General features: G+C 36.2%; 1 protein-coding gene across 1 annotated transcript in view; it reads left to right on the top strand.

The window, feature by feature from the left end:
• The window catches only part of AsnRS (asparagine--tRNA ligase), a 285,820-nt gene that overhangs the window by 90,126 nt on the left and 176,789 nt on the right, over positions 1–18,905 (top strand). The window contains exon 7 of the mRNA XM_090406589.1: positions 4,886–4,972. Coding sequence (XP_090262715.1) covers positions 4,886–4,972 — 87 coding nt within the window. The remainder of the gene's footprint in view (positions 1–4,885; positions 4,973–18,905) is intronic.

The following is an 18,905-nucleotide window of genomic DNA, read 5'->3' on the forward strand; positions in this document are numbered from 1 at the left end:
GGTAGCAGTAAAATCTCATGAGAAGAATGAAACTGGATTTATTAAGCTGTTGCAAGACAACTTTACATGTGTTAAGGCTTAAGTGCTGTGAGAACATCGTTTCAGAAGTTTAATGGAATATTTACCACACTGGTTAATTTAGAATTTAGAACCAGCAAATACTAACCCAGGGATGACATAATAACTACAGCAGCTGAGTAGTATTCCCTAATTCTGTTGCAGATTTCAAACCAACGATGCAAAATGAATTACCAACTCATTAACCAACCAGCATGTTTTCTTTGGAACTCATCTGCTGTAATAGTATAGGAGCACCTCTTAGCACTACCTAGAGTCACCCATATGTTTCACTTAGTATTGTATTATATTTGAGTGTGTTGTTACAAAAGTTATTTGTAATCCCTGAATATGTCTCAGTGACTGAGATGAAATATTGGAAGCATTAAAATTAGTTTTAATCCTTTCCCAGTGCTGTAAATATCCATTATACCTCCAACATGATACTTTCATTACATAAAGGTGACTCCAAGACAGAAGTAGCAAATTACAAACCATTATCCCTGGAGTGGTGGTTAAAGTATTGGAAAAGTTGGTTAAAAATAAAATTCAAGAATGGGTGGATAGGAATATGATACTCTATAAGAGGCAGCATGACTTTGTAAAAGTAGGTCCTGAACAGTAATTTATTCACATTTTATAATAAGGTGACAGCAGAATTGGATAAAGGAAATGGCCACACTATAATATTGCTAGACTTTGCAAAGTTATTTGACAGAATACTACCTTGAAAACTATTACATAAGTTGAGCAAATGGGAATGGATATGAGAATGCTGGCATGGATGGGAGGGGGAGAGCTGATAGACAGGCATTGGGGGGGGGGATAATGTATGGTAGAGTAGAATCAAGGCAAATGATGGTGACTAATGGAGTGCCCCATGGCTCTCCACTAGTAAAGAGCGATAGGGAGCTCCCTTAGTCACCCTCATTTGCCTTGATTCTATTCCACCATACATAACCCCTCCCATCCATGCCATCCTCATATCCATTCCCATTTTTCTGACTTTTTCATGTACTATCATAACATCCTATACATCCCTAAGGATACACATCTGCAATTTAATGATGATAGAGATGAAAAATAGTTGAGAAATCATGGGAATATAACAAGGATCTGTATTTAAGTTTTGTAGATCTGAAAAATACCCATGACAAGGTGCTAAGAGAAAAGGCCTTCACAACACTGGAATTGGTTGGTGTAAATGTGACATTATTTCAAGCAGTAAATACTCTGTATTTGAATTGTAAGACAGCAGTTAGAATTGAAAGAGGTGCAGAAAGATGGTTTGTTAAATCAGATGTGATAAAATATTTTACATTATCTCCACTGTTTTATTCATCATGCATATGGATGGCATTATGACGGAAGGTAGTATTTGATTTCACAACTGGAGACATTAATTTCAGCTCCCCACTTTATGCAAATGTTATACTTAAAGAAAACCTGTACACATCTGCAGGATCTCTCAACTAAATTGAATAATTTATTTGAGAGATCTCAAAGTAATAATTTTAGTATGAAAATCAACAATAAAAGACTGCTTTACTAAAGTAGTCAGGAACATTGAAAACATCAACTTGTTCTGAGTGGTGAACCTACAGAGCAAGTGAAACATAAAAGACTGCTTTATTAAAGTAGTCAGGAACATTTGTTCTGAGTGGTGAACCTACAGAGCAAGTGAAACATTTCAGCTGTTTAGATACAGTTTTTAGGGAAGGTTTTAAACTAAATATGGAGACAGACTACACAGTTAACTGACCTGGTATATTAGGAAGTCAGTTGCATGAATTTATATGGAATAAGAGAAATTAGTCAAAACAGTCTTGCTATAAATACTGTTGCAACTTCTGCACACCACCACACTACCTACAGAATTGCATGTGCCCCAGTTAAATTACTGGCACTCTGTGCAGCCCACATTCACAGGTGGTGGGGAGATCATGAGAATCGTGTATTCACAAGGTTGGAATGCAGCCACCTGCTATTTTCAATACACTACAGGCATTCGGGATCAGTAGTATAGTTTGTATCAGACTATTAACCATTATAATTAAATAGAAGATGTATCTGATCACCAAAGAACATGTTGACCAGCTGTGTTAGGACTCAACAGCTTGTGAGGGCTGTAAAGACTCGTCTTCGCTATAATCAACTGAGAACACAGAAAGTGATATCACGAGAGATGAACGTTTCACAGAGAACAATGTCATGTGTACTAACTGATAACCTTGGGATGAGAGCCTATCGTCATTCTACTAGATTTTCTAACACCACAACGTGTGCAGTACAAGGTGATAAAATCAAAGGCATTTCACAATCAGTATGCGAACAACAGACAGAGATATATATCCTCTTCACACATGAGAAGATTTTTGCCATTGAAGAGTCTTTTAACCGTCAAAATGATTGAGTATATGCCCTGGATGGTTGCATGTCATGTGCCATACCCCCCAGGATTCAGAGTGCCAAAAAATCCTCTGCCAAAGTGTATCAAGATACTATACCAGAACCTGTGGTACAGCCCCTGAATAACACCTTGTTTCACAGTAGGCAGTCGACCTTCCAACAGGGCTTAGCCCCACCACAAGGCAAGGACCACACAATGCTGGTTGGAGACAAATGTGCCCAGCTGTATATGACCATTTGATTGGCAGTATGGAAGTTTGTCTCTGAATCTGTTGGACTTCATATTGTGGTTGGAACTTGAGAATAACTTGCAAGAAATGACACTCCCAGAATCGCCAGTTGAAGGTGGATTTGATGCAAGCAGTGACACCATTTCCATTGTGCATGCCGCCATTGATATGTGGGCTCAGACTTTGGGCATGTGTGAAGGCAAAAGGGGTGATTTCGAACATTGAGTGCTGCTATATGCAAGTTATACATGGTTTGTAATGTGCTGAAGGTTGTAAATGATTTACTGATAGATTAAAGGTTTATGTGCTGTTCAAGTTGTAATGGTATTTATGGCTGTACTAGGTTCAAACCAATTTTAGCTTATGTATCCAAGAGCTGGATTAGAAATAAAACACTTGATCAAAGGCTGGAGACTAGAGATATGAGAGTCCTGAGAAAGATTAGGATGTTGAATAGATGACATCAATGGCAGAATCATATTAAAAATATGGATTCAGGAAGGAACTTAACATTGTTATCATTGATAGTATTCAGGGTTGGGTTAGCAGAGCTGATATCTGGTGTGGTGGTCACCTAAGTAAAATGGGAGAGGAAAGGTTACAAAGCAAGTGTTCTTTGCCAGGATAGCAGGAAAAAGATTTAGAGGAAGACCAAGATCCAGGTGGATGAATTGATACAGTAACAAGTGCCTTAGAAATATAAGATCTCATGGTATTTGTGATAGCATGACAGATAACAGAATAATTTGGAGGAAAGTTTTTGATAGGAAGTTAGTAATGATGTAAACTTTTCATATATTACGATCCTGTACCCCCCCCGAAGGTGTATATCAAGAGCTCTTAGATTTATTTAGTCATCATCTCTATGCATGTGTTTACTTGACTAAACATCAGCATAAGTATTAATCAGCATTCTGTTTAATTTTATACAGTGCCCTCATAAGGAATCATATATCCTATCTAGTTCTTAATAAAATTTCTTTGATATTGTCTTCCTTATCTTCTGTTGGTGTATAATCATTAATCGTTGTGACATTATACATATGCCCAGAAATAATAAGTAATCTATGGTTTATCTGGCCTTCAAAACAATGATACTTCAATCAGTCATGCCTTCTATGTTAAACAACTGATTCCTTTCATTTTTCAACCCTTCTGTTATCAGTGCAGCCTGTTGTCTTCCTGCTGTAGTCAGATCAGTGGTAGATTACTGAACAAATTTAACTTTTGCATGTGGTAAGATGTTATCAGGAGCCTTAAAATGTACACTTTAATTTTATGTCTATCATTATATGTTATGTTATAGAACATTATTATGTTATTGTTGTTGTTATTATTATTGTAGGTTTTCATATCCAGGCCATCTAGGGTAACTTACGATCTAAATATTGTAAATTGAAATTGTATCAATAACAAATTGAAGAGGTTTAAACAAAGCTCTTACCACAGTTACATATAACCACACCTGGATTACTCTATTCAGGTCTGGTTATCTGGATTTCTTGGGGATGAAGAAGTGGTGATGAATATCCAGAGGCAAGTGATCAAGTTGGTGAGTGGGTTGCAGTATACTCGTTGTGAGTGTAGATTGAGGATTTGTAGGTTGCAAAAGTTGGTTGATAGGTTAAAGGGGGGATGGAGATGATAGAAATATTTAAGTTACTTAAAGGATTTTATAGGATTTATACAAAAGAAATATTTTAACTCTTGGCTAGAGGGGGCAAGAACAAGAGGTCATACCTGGAAGTTGGGTAAGAGTGGGGGTGACAAGAGTGTGAGGACTAGATTTTTCGGCTGGAGAGTTGTGAATGAATGAAATGGGTTGCCAGAGTCAGTTGTGAGTGCTTTGTCTGTTAACGGTTTCAAGGAGAGGTACAGTTGATATTGTGTTGATGGTTTGGGTTTCCCATGATGAGTCTTAGGACTCCATGGATGTGCCCATGTAATAATAATCTTCACACAGAAAGGGAAGAACAATGTTAAAATATAGAGTAGACACAAATATCTTAACTCACTATAAATGCTGAAAACACTGATTGACTGCTTCACTAGAACATTACATATAACCTTGTTACAATTTATGGCAACACAAAACTATCAACACTTAGTTTTGTTTATTTTGTAAGATATAAACATTTTGGTGACTAGTAGCAGTTACGTTTAATTAAATTATTCCTTTTGTTTTATAGTGTCAGACATATGAGGCATTGATTCTTTCTACAGAGTCATCTGTATGTATTTATGGAGTAATAAAAGAAGTTCCTAATGGAAAAATGGTATGTATATTTCCACTACCTCTATATTATTATTTTTTTTAACTATTGCTCAGTATTATGCACATGATGATTTGCAATGAATTAAAGATACCAAGCTATTTTAAACCTGGTTTTACTCCATTTCCCAAGTAAGCAAACAGACAAACAAGTCAAGTTTGCACCTGCAAGTGTTGCAAGTCTAGCTGACCCTGCACGTAGTGCAAGACCAAGGCAACTCATGGTAAAAGTAGAATAAGCTCTGATCACTAATCTTAATATTTACCCTTAATGCAAAGCACGTCTCGAGGAGATGCATGATGCTTTGTATTAAAGGCAAGGGGCCACTACCCAAACCGGTTTCGACCTTTATTGAGGTCTCCTCAGTGGGAGCCAGGCTAGAAATACCAAGATTTTAGTAATACTAAGTATTTTACCAGAACAAGTTACCATAAGGTGTTTTAACCTTATTAAATAAAAATCTCAGGAGATATAAATGTAGAAAGTATTTTACCTTGGGTATAATAAATGTTAAAGATACTAAACCAGGTTTAAAAAATAGCTTGGTATCTTTAACATATATATCTTCTTCTTCTCTTCTGTCTAAGACGGGTTGAGTCTTCTCTTGAGCAGGATCTTCCAGTCTTCTCTATTCCTTGCTGTTTGAAAAAGTTCCTTATATGTTCTGCATCCCGAGATGTTCTTTATTAATTTCAGCCAGGTAATTCTTGGTCTTCCACATCTTCTTTTTTCAGTTGGAAAAGTATTGATTAGGACGTGAGGAAGTCTGTCTGCATCCATGCGTACAGTGTGTCCAAACCATCTCAGTTGTTGTTTTCTAATTTTTTCTATTGTCTTTTTATACAATAGTTCTTGTCTGACTGTGATGTTTGCTTTCTTTTCTATCCAACTTGTTCTATTTATTTTTCTTAAGCATTTCATTTCAAATGCCAGCAGCTTTTTCTCCTCTCTTTTTTTAACTGTCCACGCTTCTGCTCCATAGATGACTGTTGGTATAATTATTGCTTAATATAATTTGATTTTGGCTTGTTTAGATATCTTATTTGTTTTCCAGATTTTCTGTAATTTTCCCATGGCGGTCCATCCTATTGCTATTCTGTGTTTGATTGTTTTGAGTTCATCTATTGTTTCTGTTAGTTTTGATCCAAGGTATATGAACTTGTTCTAATTGTTCTCCGTTTAGGGTGGCTGAGATGGTAGTTCTGTCCCTCCCTATTTTCATCACTTTTGTCTTTTGTATATTTATTGTCATATCATATGTTTTACAGGTTTCATTTAGCTTGTTGATCAACTTTTGTAGTTCATTTGGGGTTCTTGCAAGAAGTACGAGATCATCTGCATATTTGATATTATTTATGTTTAAACCGTTGACATTGATTCCAGGCTCATTGTCTATTGCTTTCTTTACAACTTCTAGATGTATGTTGAATAGGCGTGGGGATAATGGGCATCCTTGCATTACTCCTTTTTGTATCTCTATGGGTTCTGTTGTGAGTGTGTCCTTTTTAATTATTGCGTTAAAAAGGACACACTGACAACAGAACCCATAGAGATACAAAAAGGAGATACATAGAGATACAAAAATATTATTGTTTCTGTTAGTTTTGATCCAAGGTATATGAAGTTGTCTACTTGTTCTATTTTTTCTCCGTTTAGGGTGGCTGAGATGGTAGTTCTGTTCCTCCCTATTTTCATCACTTTTGTCTTTTGTAAATTTATTGTCATGTCATATGTTTTACAGGTTTTGTTTAGCTTGTTGATCAACTTTTGTAGTTCATTTGGGGTTCTTGCAAGAAGAACGAGATCATCTGCATATTTGATATTATTTATGTTTAAACCGTTGACATCGATTCCAGGCTCATTGTCTATTGCTTTCTTTACACCTTCTTCTAGATATATGTTGAATAGGCATGGGGATAATGGGCATCCTTGCATTACTCCTTTTTCGATCTCTATGGGTTCTGTTGTGAGTGTGTCCTTTTTAATTATTGCATTTGTCTTAGAGTAATATTTTATCAGAAACTGTATTATATATTTGTCTATTGCTTTTTCTATTAGAATTTTGAGAAGGATTTCTCTGTTGATGTTATCGATAGCTTGTTTAAAGTCCACAAAACAACAATATAGTTCTTTATGGTCTTCCCAGCTGAGCTCTGCTAGTTGGTGCAGTGTGAAAATTTGGTCTATTGTTGAATAGTTTCCTCTGAAACCAGCTTGTTCTATGCCTATCATTTCTTCGTAGGTGTTTTTTAATCTGTTTTGTATAATTCTTATGAATATTTTATAGGTGTGAGGGAGTAAATTGATTGGTCTGTAATTTCTGCAGTCTCTTTTGTCTCCTTTCTTGTATATTGGGATGATCTTTCCAGTTCTCTAGTCATCTGGGATCTCTCATGTTTGTAGTATTTTATTGAATAGGGTTGTCAAATATTCTATTGATCTGCTGCCTCCATATGACCACAGTTCAGTAGGGATACTATCAATGCCTGGTGCTTTATTGTTTTTCATCTGTTTTATTGCATATCTAACTTCTTCTTGTAAAATTTTTGGGTGATCATAATTTTCTTCTATTGTTGACATTATAGTTTTGTTTCCTTGGTGGAAGATAGTTTTAAAATGGTTTGACCAGATTTTTCTTATATATTCAATATTCCCGGTTTCAGTCATCTTGTTGTTTATCATTGTTGCTGCTTTTGCTGAGAATTCCTTTGTAATTTCTCTTATAGTATCATGGAAGACTTTTAGGTTGTTTTGTTGGTATGCTTCTTGGCATTTCTTAGCTTTTTCTACATATATATATATATATATATATATAAATCACACTTCATAGTGGTATGAACAGGAAATTAGTAGTGAATGATGTACTAGGATTTTATTTGATGTAATCCTGTCTGCTGTACCATTTGTAAATTACTCTTTTGATTCTAGGTAATTTTAAAATGAAAGAAAAAAGAAAACTCAAACTAAACTACAAATCAACTCATACACATATTCATGCCCTAGGATATGTGTATAACTGGTCGTCTTTATTAACTCTATTAATCATGTAACTGAAGAGATTGAGTAAGAGGTTGAACCTTCAGACATCTCTTTATCTAGTTTCCTTAATTTATAAACACTCAGCAGTTATTATTATTATTACACAAACAACTGAATGGGGTAAGTAGACTCATCGAGAGAGGCCCTAAATATTATGCCACATACTATCCATTCGCACAATATCTATCATGCTTTGCTTTGAACACATTCATGGTCATTGCACCCACTACAGACTCTGGAAACATATTCCACTCGTTCACTCTCCAAACAAAAAAATCTAGTCCTCACATCGTGCTCAAGTTCCAAGGATGGCCTGCAGTTTCTCACACCAGATCTGTTCTGAAAATTTTCCTCTATATTAATCCCTTAATAACTTTCAGTAATTTGCATGTTTCAGTCATATCACCATGTTTCCACCTCTCAGCCAATTTTTGTAACCCACAAATCTTCAATCTGTCCTCTTAAGAGCATTCCATAGACCTGGCACAATCTTCATCATTCACCTCTGGATCTTCTCACTCCCACTTTTCCCCAAGAAACCCAGCTGATCAGATCTTTGCACAATAGTCAAGAAAGAGTCTTAGCAAAACTCTATAAAGTGGCATAATAAACTGGTTATTTTTGCTTGTCACACTGTTCTTCACTGGCCAAGTCATCCAATGAGCTGTATTTTAGCTACTTCTGCAATATGCCTTCTAAGCTTCAATCATCTATCCAATGAACCTCCCAAATCCTCGGCTTCATTAGTTTCCTGAAGTACAGTTCCATGTATATGGTGCACAGCTGGTTATTTTTTTACTCCAAAATGCATAACCTTACACTTTACTACATTAAACTGATACCTGTTCTCTTTGCTCCTTACTGCCAGTCCATTTAAGTCAACCTGCAATATTTTAACATAACCTTTATTGACTATTCCTCTGCTTAATTTTGCATAATCAACAAACAACTGAATAGTTCCTCCCAGATCATTTCCTATATTATTAATGTACAAATTAAATAGTAGTGATCCATTGGTAAGCCACTAGACAGAGGGCTTCTAGACTCTCCACCTCACCAACTTTATATCCATTCCTATGTGTTGCAATTTATTGATTAGAATTTTATGTGATATTGTGTCAAAAATCTTTGCAAACTCCAGCACTAACACTGTAAAACATTACATAAAGCCAAATTGGATAAAGGTAAACCACTACCTTTCATAAAACCATGTTACTCCCTATTAAGTATCCCATTCCTGTATTTTTCTCATAATCAACTTCTCCAATACCTTGACAATGACTCTTGAGATGCTGATTGGTCGGAAATTTGCTGCCTCAATCTTGGAGCATCCTTTATGCAATGGAACTGTTTTCCCCACTTTCCATTCCCTTGGGACCAACCCAGAGCTGAAACTTCAATTAAACAGTGTGATCAAAAGCACTGCCAATTGCCTGTCACCTTTTCATAGAACTTGAGATGGTATGCCATCAAATCCCACAGCTGTATTCACATCAGGGTTCTGTAATATCATATGCCTCCAGTTCATCTATCTCTACATTTCCGCATAAGCTCTTGCCTCTTTTGTTACTGCAATATCTCCATCTACATGATATACCCTTGCAAAGTGTTAACTTAGTAATTCAACTATTTTATATGCTTCAGTTACCTCCTTGCCGTTGACATGCATCAAAGTTATTCTTCCATAATCATTCTTCCTTTAACTTGCCACATACTGAATGAACTCTTTGGGTTTACCTTTGACCTGCACTGCTAATTTCCTCTCATGCTGGGATTTTGCTTTTCTTACCATACTTGTGTAAAACTCGATGTAGCTTAGAAATACCAAAGCGCTTTACTTCGATTTTTACAGATGTCAAGTCTCATGAGAATGTTACAAAAATAACCTTGTTTGTCTATATGTTTCATGCTAAATATTTTTTGTAAATAACCCTATGGGAATTGATTGTATTTACTATTTTATTTAAAGTTTCTAGAATGTTAAAAACAAAGGCAATGCTTTGCCATCGAAACTTTGTATAATAGCTATGTATAAGAGCACAAGAAAGTTGTTTACGATCAATTGTGTGAGAAAGTTGTTTGCAAACTCTGCGCATGAACACCTTCAAAGTTAGTATCAAAGAGATCTGCTTGTTTCAGAGAAGTTTCCGCTGCTCGACAGGACAAGAAAAAAGAGTACACGGAGGAGAAGAAAGAACGGTTCGACCTTATCAAAGATCAAGGAGAACTGCCAATTTCTTTGGGGTTTACAACCATTGGTGCAAGGTCCCGAGAAGACGAAAATAAAAGGTGACTGAGCCGAATATCGAGGGGAGAGGCGAGGTCCAGTTACTAAGAGGAGAGGCGAAGTGCTGTTACCGAAGAGAGCCATAGGCAGTCGCCGGAGAACCAGAAGCAGTTGAATCCAGAGGAACAGACTAAGCAAACCCACGCCAGAAGAAAAATTGGGAGAACAGCTGATGTAATGCCAAGTGCCGGTCGGATGTCCTATTGCTCCGTGAGGTCAACGGAAGCCAAAAGCCACAGAACGATCTTCAAGTCTGAATGCTGAAACTACTTGCCTGAGCTTTTGAGTACCGGGAAGATTGCAATCCAAGACCCGCTGTTTTTCCGATGAAGGGGCCCCCTGAAACAACACTCTCCAGACGGGAATATAAGGCCTGAGATGAAAGAAAAACCATAGAGACTTTGATGGAAGGCTCAGGCAGGACCTTTGGAAGGTGTCATGACAGCCTCTGTAAGTGTGTTACATCCTTTTATGTACATTCTTTTTGTAATCTAGGGGATATGTCATAGATAAACTGATAAGAAATAGTAATAAGAAATATCTATAAGAGAGTCCTCTGATTTGTTGTTAACTGGAACAGAAATTGTAAGATAACTTGCCATAGCTAGCTAATCTCTTTATGAGTAAATTAGTCTCGACAATTTGATTTTTTAAGCAGAAAAGTAAGTTTTTGAAAAGGAAAAATTTGTTTCTTTATACCAAAAGTATAAGGATAGGTAGAGAGAGAGAGTAACCTCCCTGTCGCTTATTTAATGTACTTCGTTTCTGTTGTAAATAAATGTGTTTTAATATGTCAATAGAGTGTTGCCTGATTGTTTATTTTACAATGCACTGTTCCTAAATAAATGGGAACTTAAGAGCGGGAAACCAAGTAAGATAGCCGAAGCGTATAGTTAAGTGCAAATAGACCACAACTGTTTGTGTAAAGTTTTACTGAAGGAATTTGTGTTAGAGAAAGAGAGAGAGAGAGAAATCAGCCAGCTGTATTACTGAGTTTTATGCCAATTAATAGATACTGGTGGCGCAGTCTTATCAAATAAATTTTCTAGTATCCATAGGCATAAAACTCGTGGTGCGAAAGGTAGATCAACTAAGTATGCAATAGTAGGATGGAATAGTGAGAATAAGAACGGAATGTATATAAAAAAATAACAATAATGGTGGCTTATAAATAGCCTCCGTTACACTTGCCTGTGCTTTATGCTTCTCATATGTCTGCTCTTACCTTTCTCTTTGAATTCCCTTCACAAACATTTATGTTTTCATTTTTTTTTGCATCTCTTGCTTAATGATGCTATTTATCCATTTGACTCCTACTTAATTTATCCTCATGACATTGGACATCATGTTACATTGGGTACATGATAAAGTAGGAAAAAGAACCTGTGGGAGGTTATCATTATCAGGTAAAGTGCTGACAGAAATTGTACCAAAGAGGAGGACAAAAAAGGTTCAATAGGTTTCAAAGTGGATGCTGGCCATCATCTCTTGTTTTTGTAGATTTAAAGGATAATGGAAGAGTGATATGGTGGCCATTTCACCAGAACATTGCCCATAAATGAGAAAATGACTCTGATGCTGTGAGAGAGGGCCATATATTGAGTGATGGCTGAGGTGGAAAAAGTTTTGTTACCACCAGGAATTAAGGCTACTGGTATAAGTCATCTCTCACAGAGAAATCTGATTACGGAGGTTTAGTGTAATGAAATGTAAATGGAAGTGAAATAAAATCAATAAGACATGGCCAAAAAGTATTAAAGGCACTGGTCATGAAAAATCTCAAGGTTTAGAATGGGGTGCTTAAGGGTCAAAGCTGTATAATTGAGAGGAGACCTCCACATAGCCTTTAAAGGAATGTGGAGAACCGAAAAGGGCTTCTGACCTAATGTCCAATCCTCACCTTGTGGTGCACCCTGTTGGGTATCTACCTGGATACTGAATGAACGAGGATGGTCTGGCAATTTGGGATTTAGCCGACCAAATTGTATTCTTATTGGCTTAAACCAATATAGAAAATGATGGTATGACATGACAAAATTTCATGCCGGCTGGAGCGTCGTCTGGTTAAACAAGGCCCCTGTTGTTTTTGCCAGTGAACCAGGGCGAGCAGCGAAAAGTCAGCTACTGGAACACATCTGAAAGCACACCCCAACTCAACATCACCAGAGTTAAAGATCAGTACTATCAACATAAGAAGCCTGAATGGCAAAGAAATGGAGCTAGCTGAAGAATTAGATAAGTACCACATCGACATAATAGGGGTGACTGAAACAAAAAAGACAAAAACTGGTGAGATCTTTCTGAACAATAAATACAAAATGTTATATTCAGGCAATGACAATCAAGGAAAAGGAGTAGCCACATTGTTCAACACAAAATACGAGGGTAATCTTCTTGAATGGCAGGCAGTCTCAAGTAGAGTGGGCAAATATTAGAATGGGGAATTGGACAATGAGACTTATTTGTGCCTATGGTCCCACAGAAGGTTCTACTAAGGTAGAAGTGGAGAAATTTTTTGATGCTTCCCCCCCCCCATACAGTATCCTATTTCCATCTATCCATTCTGTGTTTTGCTCTTGACCAAGTTCTCCAATACTTTGACAACTACTCCTGATATGCTGATCGATCGGTAATTTCCTACATCAGTCTTGAAACCTCTTTTACTCAATAGAACAGTTTTCCCCTCCTTTCCATCTGACACAATGAAAAAGGAAAAGTTGATCCTTGTTGAGGATCTAAATAGCAGAGTAGAAAATGATTGTCAGACATACAAAAATATTTTGGGAAAATTTGGATAAAAGAGCAAAACTAATAATAATGGCAAATATCTGTTGAATTTCTGCTCAGGACATGGACTGGTTATTACTAACACCATGTTCTAGCATAAAAATGTGCACAAATTCACATGGAGAGAAGAGGCAAGGAATAGGAAACGTCTCATTGACTATGTTATTGTTGATAGTGATATTTTCTCCCTGGTGCAGGACACCAGAGTGTACAGAGGATTTGAAATTGGAAGTGATCACTATTTAGCAGGATAAAATTGAATTTCATATTGAAAAGAATAACATGTAAGAAAGTTTTAAAGCGAATAAAAATTATGCAGCTCTCATATATGAACTGTAGACTAAAATACACAAAGATTATTGAAGGAAAAATGAAAGAGTTTGAGAACAGGAACCAAACCTTGGAGATTCAGTGGCAAGCCTTGAAGAAAACCCTGATTGATTCAGCCAAAGAGGCATGTGGTGTGAGGTTGTCTGCAAGGATAGAAAAATCAGAACTCCATGGTTGATACAGGAAGTTATAGAGGCAGTGAAGGAAAAGAAGAAAGCATATCAAAAGTTCCTGGCAAATAAGTCAGTTTTTGCTCTTAGAGAATACAGAGACAAATGTAAGAAAGCGAAACACAGTGTAAAAGTAGCTAAACATAAGTCATGGGAGGACTTTGGCAAGAACATAGAAAATAAATATCAAGAAGGTAGTAAAATATTCTGGAGGTTGTTGAAGAAGCTTAGAAATGGAGGAAAGAGTGCTATAAAAGGAGTTAGAGATGATAAAAGTGACATGAAAACAGGAGAAAAAGATATCCTTGAAGTATGGGGTAATTACTTCGAAAAATTGGTAAAAAAGTGGTAAAAAACACTCAACAGGCATAGTCAGGAATACATATCCATACTTGAAGTAGAAAAAGCCATCAAAGGCTTGAAATGTGGAAAGGCAGCAGGAGTGGATGATATTTGACCAGAAATGCTGAAGTATGGTGGTATAAAAGTCTTACAGTGGCAGCACTGCATCGTTCAGAAAGCCTGGACAGAGGGATGAATTCCAAATAATTGGAGTAGAGCTCTAATAGTACCCATATATAAAAATAAAAAGGGAAATAAAACCGAATGTGAGAATTACAGAGGTATTTTACTACTAAGTGTTCCTGGCAAGATCTATGCAAGTATACTTGAGAAACAGTTGAGAAGAATTGTAGAAGAAAAGCTTGTTCAAGAACAAGCTGGATTCAGGCCAAATAGAGGCTGTCAGAACCAGTTCTTCACTTTACGACAAATAGTTGAGAAAGCATGGGAATATAACAAAGATCTGTATTTAAGTTTTGTTGATCTGGAAAATGCATATGACAAGGTTCCAAGAGAGAAGCTATTCAGTATGCTACAGTTATATGGTGTCAATGGAGCTTTATATCAAGCAATACTTGGTCTTTATTTGAGTTGCAAGTCAGCAGTTAGAATTGAAGGAAGTACAGGAAGATTGTTTAATGTTAAATCTGGTGTGAGACAAGGATGTACATTATCCCCTCTGTTATTCATTATCTATATGGATCACATTATGAAGGAAAGTGGTATTAGACATGATGTTACAATTGGAGATGTTAATGTCAGCTCTTTGCTTTATGCAGACGATATTATACTTCTAAATAAATCCACTACAAGTTTGCAAGATTCCCTGACTAAACTGAATAACTGTTGTAATAGATATGGTATGAAGGTCAGCATTAAAAAGATATATAATGAAAATAGGTAGAATTGTTGAAAATGTCAACTGTGTTGTGAATAGGGAACCTGTGGAGCAAGTTAAACATTTCAGCTACTTAGGCACGATTTTTACTGAAGATGGTAAATTAAATATGGAAATAGACAACAGAATCAACAAAGCTGGTATGGTAGGTAGTCAATAAATTCATATGGAATAAAAGAGAAATTAGTCGGAACACTAAATTAGCTGGATACATGACAGTGTTCAAACCCTTTTTAACTTATGGATCTGAGAACTGGATCAGAAGTAAAACACTTGACCAAAGATTAGAGACTGTAGATATGAAAGTCCTGAGAAAGATTAGAGGCGTAAACAGATGGCATCAATGGCAATATCATAGGAAGACCAAGACATAGGTGAATTGATATGGTACAAAGTCCCTTAGACAGTATAAATATAAGATCTTATAATGTTGGAGTCTTGACAAGTAACAGACTGATTTGGAGGAAAATCGTAGATAGGAAGTTAGCAATGATGTAAATTTTTCATGTAGTACTATCATATCCTGTACACCCCCTTGAGGGTACATGGCAGGAATTTGATGATGATGAAGGTTTGTCAGATGAAAAAGAGGAATAAAATATAGTATTATCAGCAAGTGGATGCTGATCATCATCTCTTGTTTTTGTAGGCTTAAAAGATAATGTAAAAGTGATACTGTGGTCATTTCACCAGAACATTACCCATAAATGAGAAAATGACTGATGCTGTGAGAGAGGGCCATCTGCTCAATGACAATTAAGATCAATGACAAAAGGTTATTCATATATAAGAGAAGAAGTATGGACATAAGTAGGGTCTCTTGGATAAATATGAAGAGAAGAAAATCATCGATCATGACATGAAGATTGTCCAGAGAGTTACTGTGATCAGTCTGCAGAAGAGATGGCAGATCATGAAATGGGAATTTGATAAATAGGCCTGAATGCCAAATCCAGTCATATGATTTAAAAATGTTAAACATCATGGTTTCCAGCCTTTCCATGGCTTGTCTTCATAGGTTGACATTGTTGGTTAATAGGTCTGCTGTGGGTTGACGCATTTTGAGAGAACTTAAATAAAGCAGTTGAAATGATGGTTGGGCTGAATTATATCTACTTGTTTTTGGAATGGAGAATGTAGGCATGGTTCTATGCTACAGGTTAAATGCTGGATTAGTATCAAAAATTATAATATAAAAATGGGGTTATTTCTGGATCGTAATATGTACAGTCGAGGGAAGTGGTAAGAAATGCCACCAGGACCTAAAATGTTGTTAATCCAGTAATCCAGAATTCTTCTGACTGCTTTCTGACAAAAGAATAGAGGAGGCATGCACTGTGTTGTTGTTGTTACTATAGTAAGAGACAATTTGCCCGTGTCATCTCTGCAGAAGTTGGAGGAAAAGAAATATGCCAAGAATTTAAAATAGGTGAGTGTGTGTAAGGGTAAAAGTTGTCTAATGGTCTTAGTGAGATACCTGAAGCTGTGGCTGCTGTTTGAGTAGTAGGCAGGTTTTATCTGCATTAATAATTTTTGATATTAGCTGCAGTGCAGGCTGAATGTGAAGCTGGAGGGTTTTATCTCAAGACATTTATGATATGCAGAATATTTTTCTGGATTTCCTTAGCATGCTTGTTTGAGAACCAAGCTTAATTAGTCATCAGTGTTTTGGGGTGGAATGACAAATTGAAGGTCTTTATTTCAGCAAGAATTATTTCAGTTATTTGGCCAAAGCATGTGTTTGTTATCAGGAGAGCATTGAAAGCAAGAGTAGAAATCATGAATGTTGTCCCGTTTGGTATAGGTGAATGACACAAGCTGAGTGGCTATGTAAAGGATTGTGTGTAGAAAAGGAAACTTGGATGAGGTTATAGGTGGATGCCACCAAGAGAAGCAGTGACATCTGTATTGTATTTGGAAGAACTGGATAACAACAGAACAAAAGTGTTGGGAGTGTGGTATGGATTGTCTAATACATTCTGGTGTATAATGAACAATTTTTATTGGATCACTGCTTTCAGCAAATACCTTGGCATTTTTTTCAGCATGATGCATTGTTCACACTGCTGAAAATCAAGATTCAGATATTCTAGTGGTTTTCCAAAATTTGAAAGCATTATATAGAAAATAAATGTAATGAAATTTGGCAAGGAAATTTTGAACCATAGCCAGTCAAGGAGTTTTTTTTTGGCATTCTCTGATATATGGGATCTCATATCTGACGGAAGCCGGTGTAACCATCCTTGTGAAGAAAAAATCATGCAGTGCAATTTAGATACATCCTTGTCTGATACCAGATGTAACATCAATCCATCTTCCTATACATCCTTAAGTTCTAACTGCTGACTTACAACTCAAATAAAAATTAAATATTGCTTGATATAATGCCCCATCGACACCATATAACTGTAGTATTTTGAATAGCTATTCTCTTGGCACCTTGTCGTATGCCTTTTCCAGATCTACAAAACGTAAATTCCGATCTTTGTTATATTCACACAATTTCTCAACTATTTGTGATAAAGTGAAAATCTGATCCTGACAGCCTCTGTTTGGCTGAATCCAGCTTGTTTTTTTGCAGAATTTCCTTCCATAATTCTTCTCAACTGTTTCTCATGTATACTTGCATAAATCTTCCCAGGAACACTTAGCAGAGAAATGCCTATGTAATATTCGCATTCAGTTTTATTTCCCTTTTTATATATGGATACTATGCGAGCTCTACTCCAATTATCTGGAATTCGCCCCTCTGTCCAGGCTTTCTGAACTATGCAGTGCAGCCACTTTAAGACTTTTATACCTCCTACTTGAGCATTTCTGGTCAAATATCATCTACTCTAGCTGCTGCTTGAGTAGCTCTCAACCATTCCAGTGCATTGAGAGCTGCTCCACTTTAATTCGGTTTAAAACTTTCTTACATGTTCATCTTTTCAATAATGAAATTCAATTTTATCCTGCTCAAGACTAAATGGTTATCACTTCCAATTTCAAATCCTCTGTACACTCTAGTGTCTTGCACCAGGGAGAAAACTTCACTATCAACAATAACATAGTCAATGAGACTTTTCTTATTCCTTGCCTCTTCTCTCTATGTGAATTTGTGCACATTTTTATGTTGGAATATGGTGTTAGTAATAACCAGTCCATGTTCTGAGCAGAAATCCAACAGGTATTTTCCATTATTATTAGCTTTGCTCTTTTCTCCAAATTTTCCCAAAATATTTTTGTATGTCTGATAATCATTTCCAACTTTTCATTTTTCATTGTGTCATTTGCTTTCTCTAAAGCCTCAAAAAATTCCTCCACTTCTACCTTAGTAGAACCTTCTGTGGGACCATAGACACAAATAAGTCTCATCGTCCAGTTCCCCATTCTGATATTTGCCCACATCACTGTACTTGATATTGCCTGCCATTCAAGAAGATTAGCCTTTTATTTAGTGTTGAATACTATGGCTACTCCTTCTTTTCCTTGATTGTCATTGCCTGAATATAACATTTTGTATTTATAGATATTTGTAGAAAGTTATAAATATTTTATAAATTTATTTATAAAATATTTATAACAGCTATGTGGTACATGGCTGATATTCTTTTTACACTAAAATGCATAACCTTACACTTTGCCACATTAAATTATATCCATTCGCCTTTGCCCAGACTGCCAGTCTATTCAGATCATCCTGCAACTATATATAATGGACTTTTTATAAGCATCCTAACAAAACCCATCATTGCTTGGGTTTAGAAATTAGTATTTTATTATTATTATTATTATTATAAATAAAATATAGTTTTTTAGCTTGACTATTACTTTCTTTCCTCTTTATTAGGTAAATGATCACTGAAGTTTATTAGATAAATGATCACTGAAGCCCCTCCCCCCAAATGAAGTTTACTTCAGTTGTGTGTGTGTGTGGGGGGGGGGGGCTTTATGCTATCAAAACTGATGTATAATCGCCTTGCTTCACTAGCCATTTTATATTCTTAAATGTGTGACATAATGTTTGTATATGTGTAAATTTTTGCTACCATTATGTAAATCGGTTATGCTTTAGTTTTCATAATGACTACAATCAACCCT

The sequence above is a fragment of the Typopeltis vanoorti genome, chromosome 16 (genome assembly GCF_054136105.1).
Source record: "Typopeltis vanoorti isolate ZY-2024b chromosome 16, IOZ_Tvanoo_1.0, whole genome shotgun sequence".
NCBI classification, from domain to species: domain Eukaryota; kingdom Metazoa; phylum Arthropoda; class Arachnida; order Uropygi; family Thelyphonidae; genus Typopeltis; species Typopeltis vanoorti.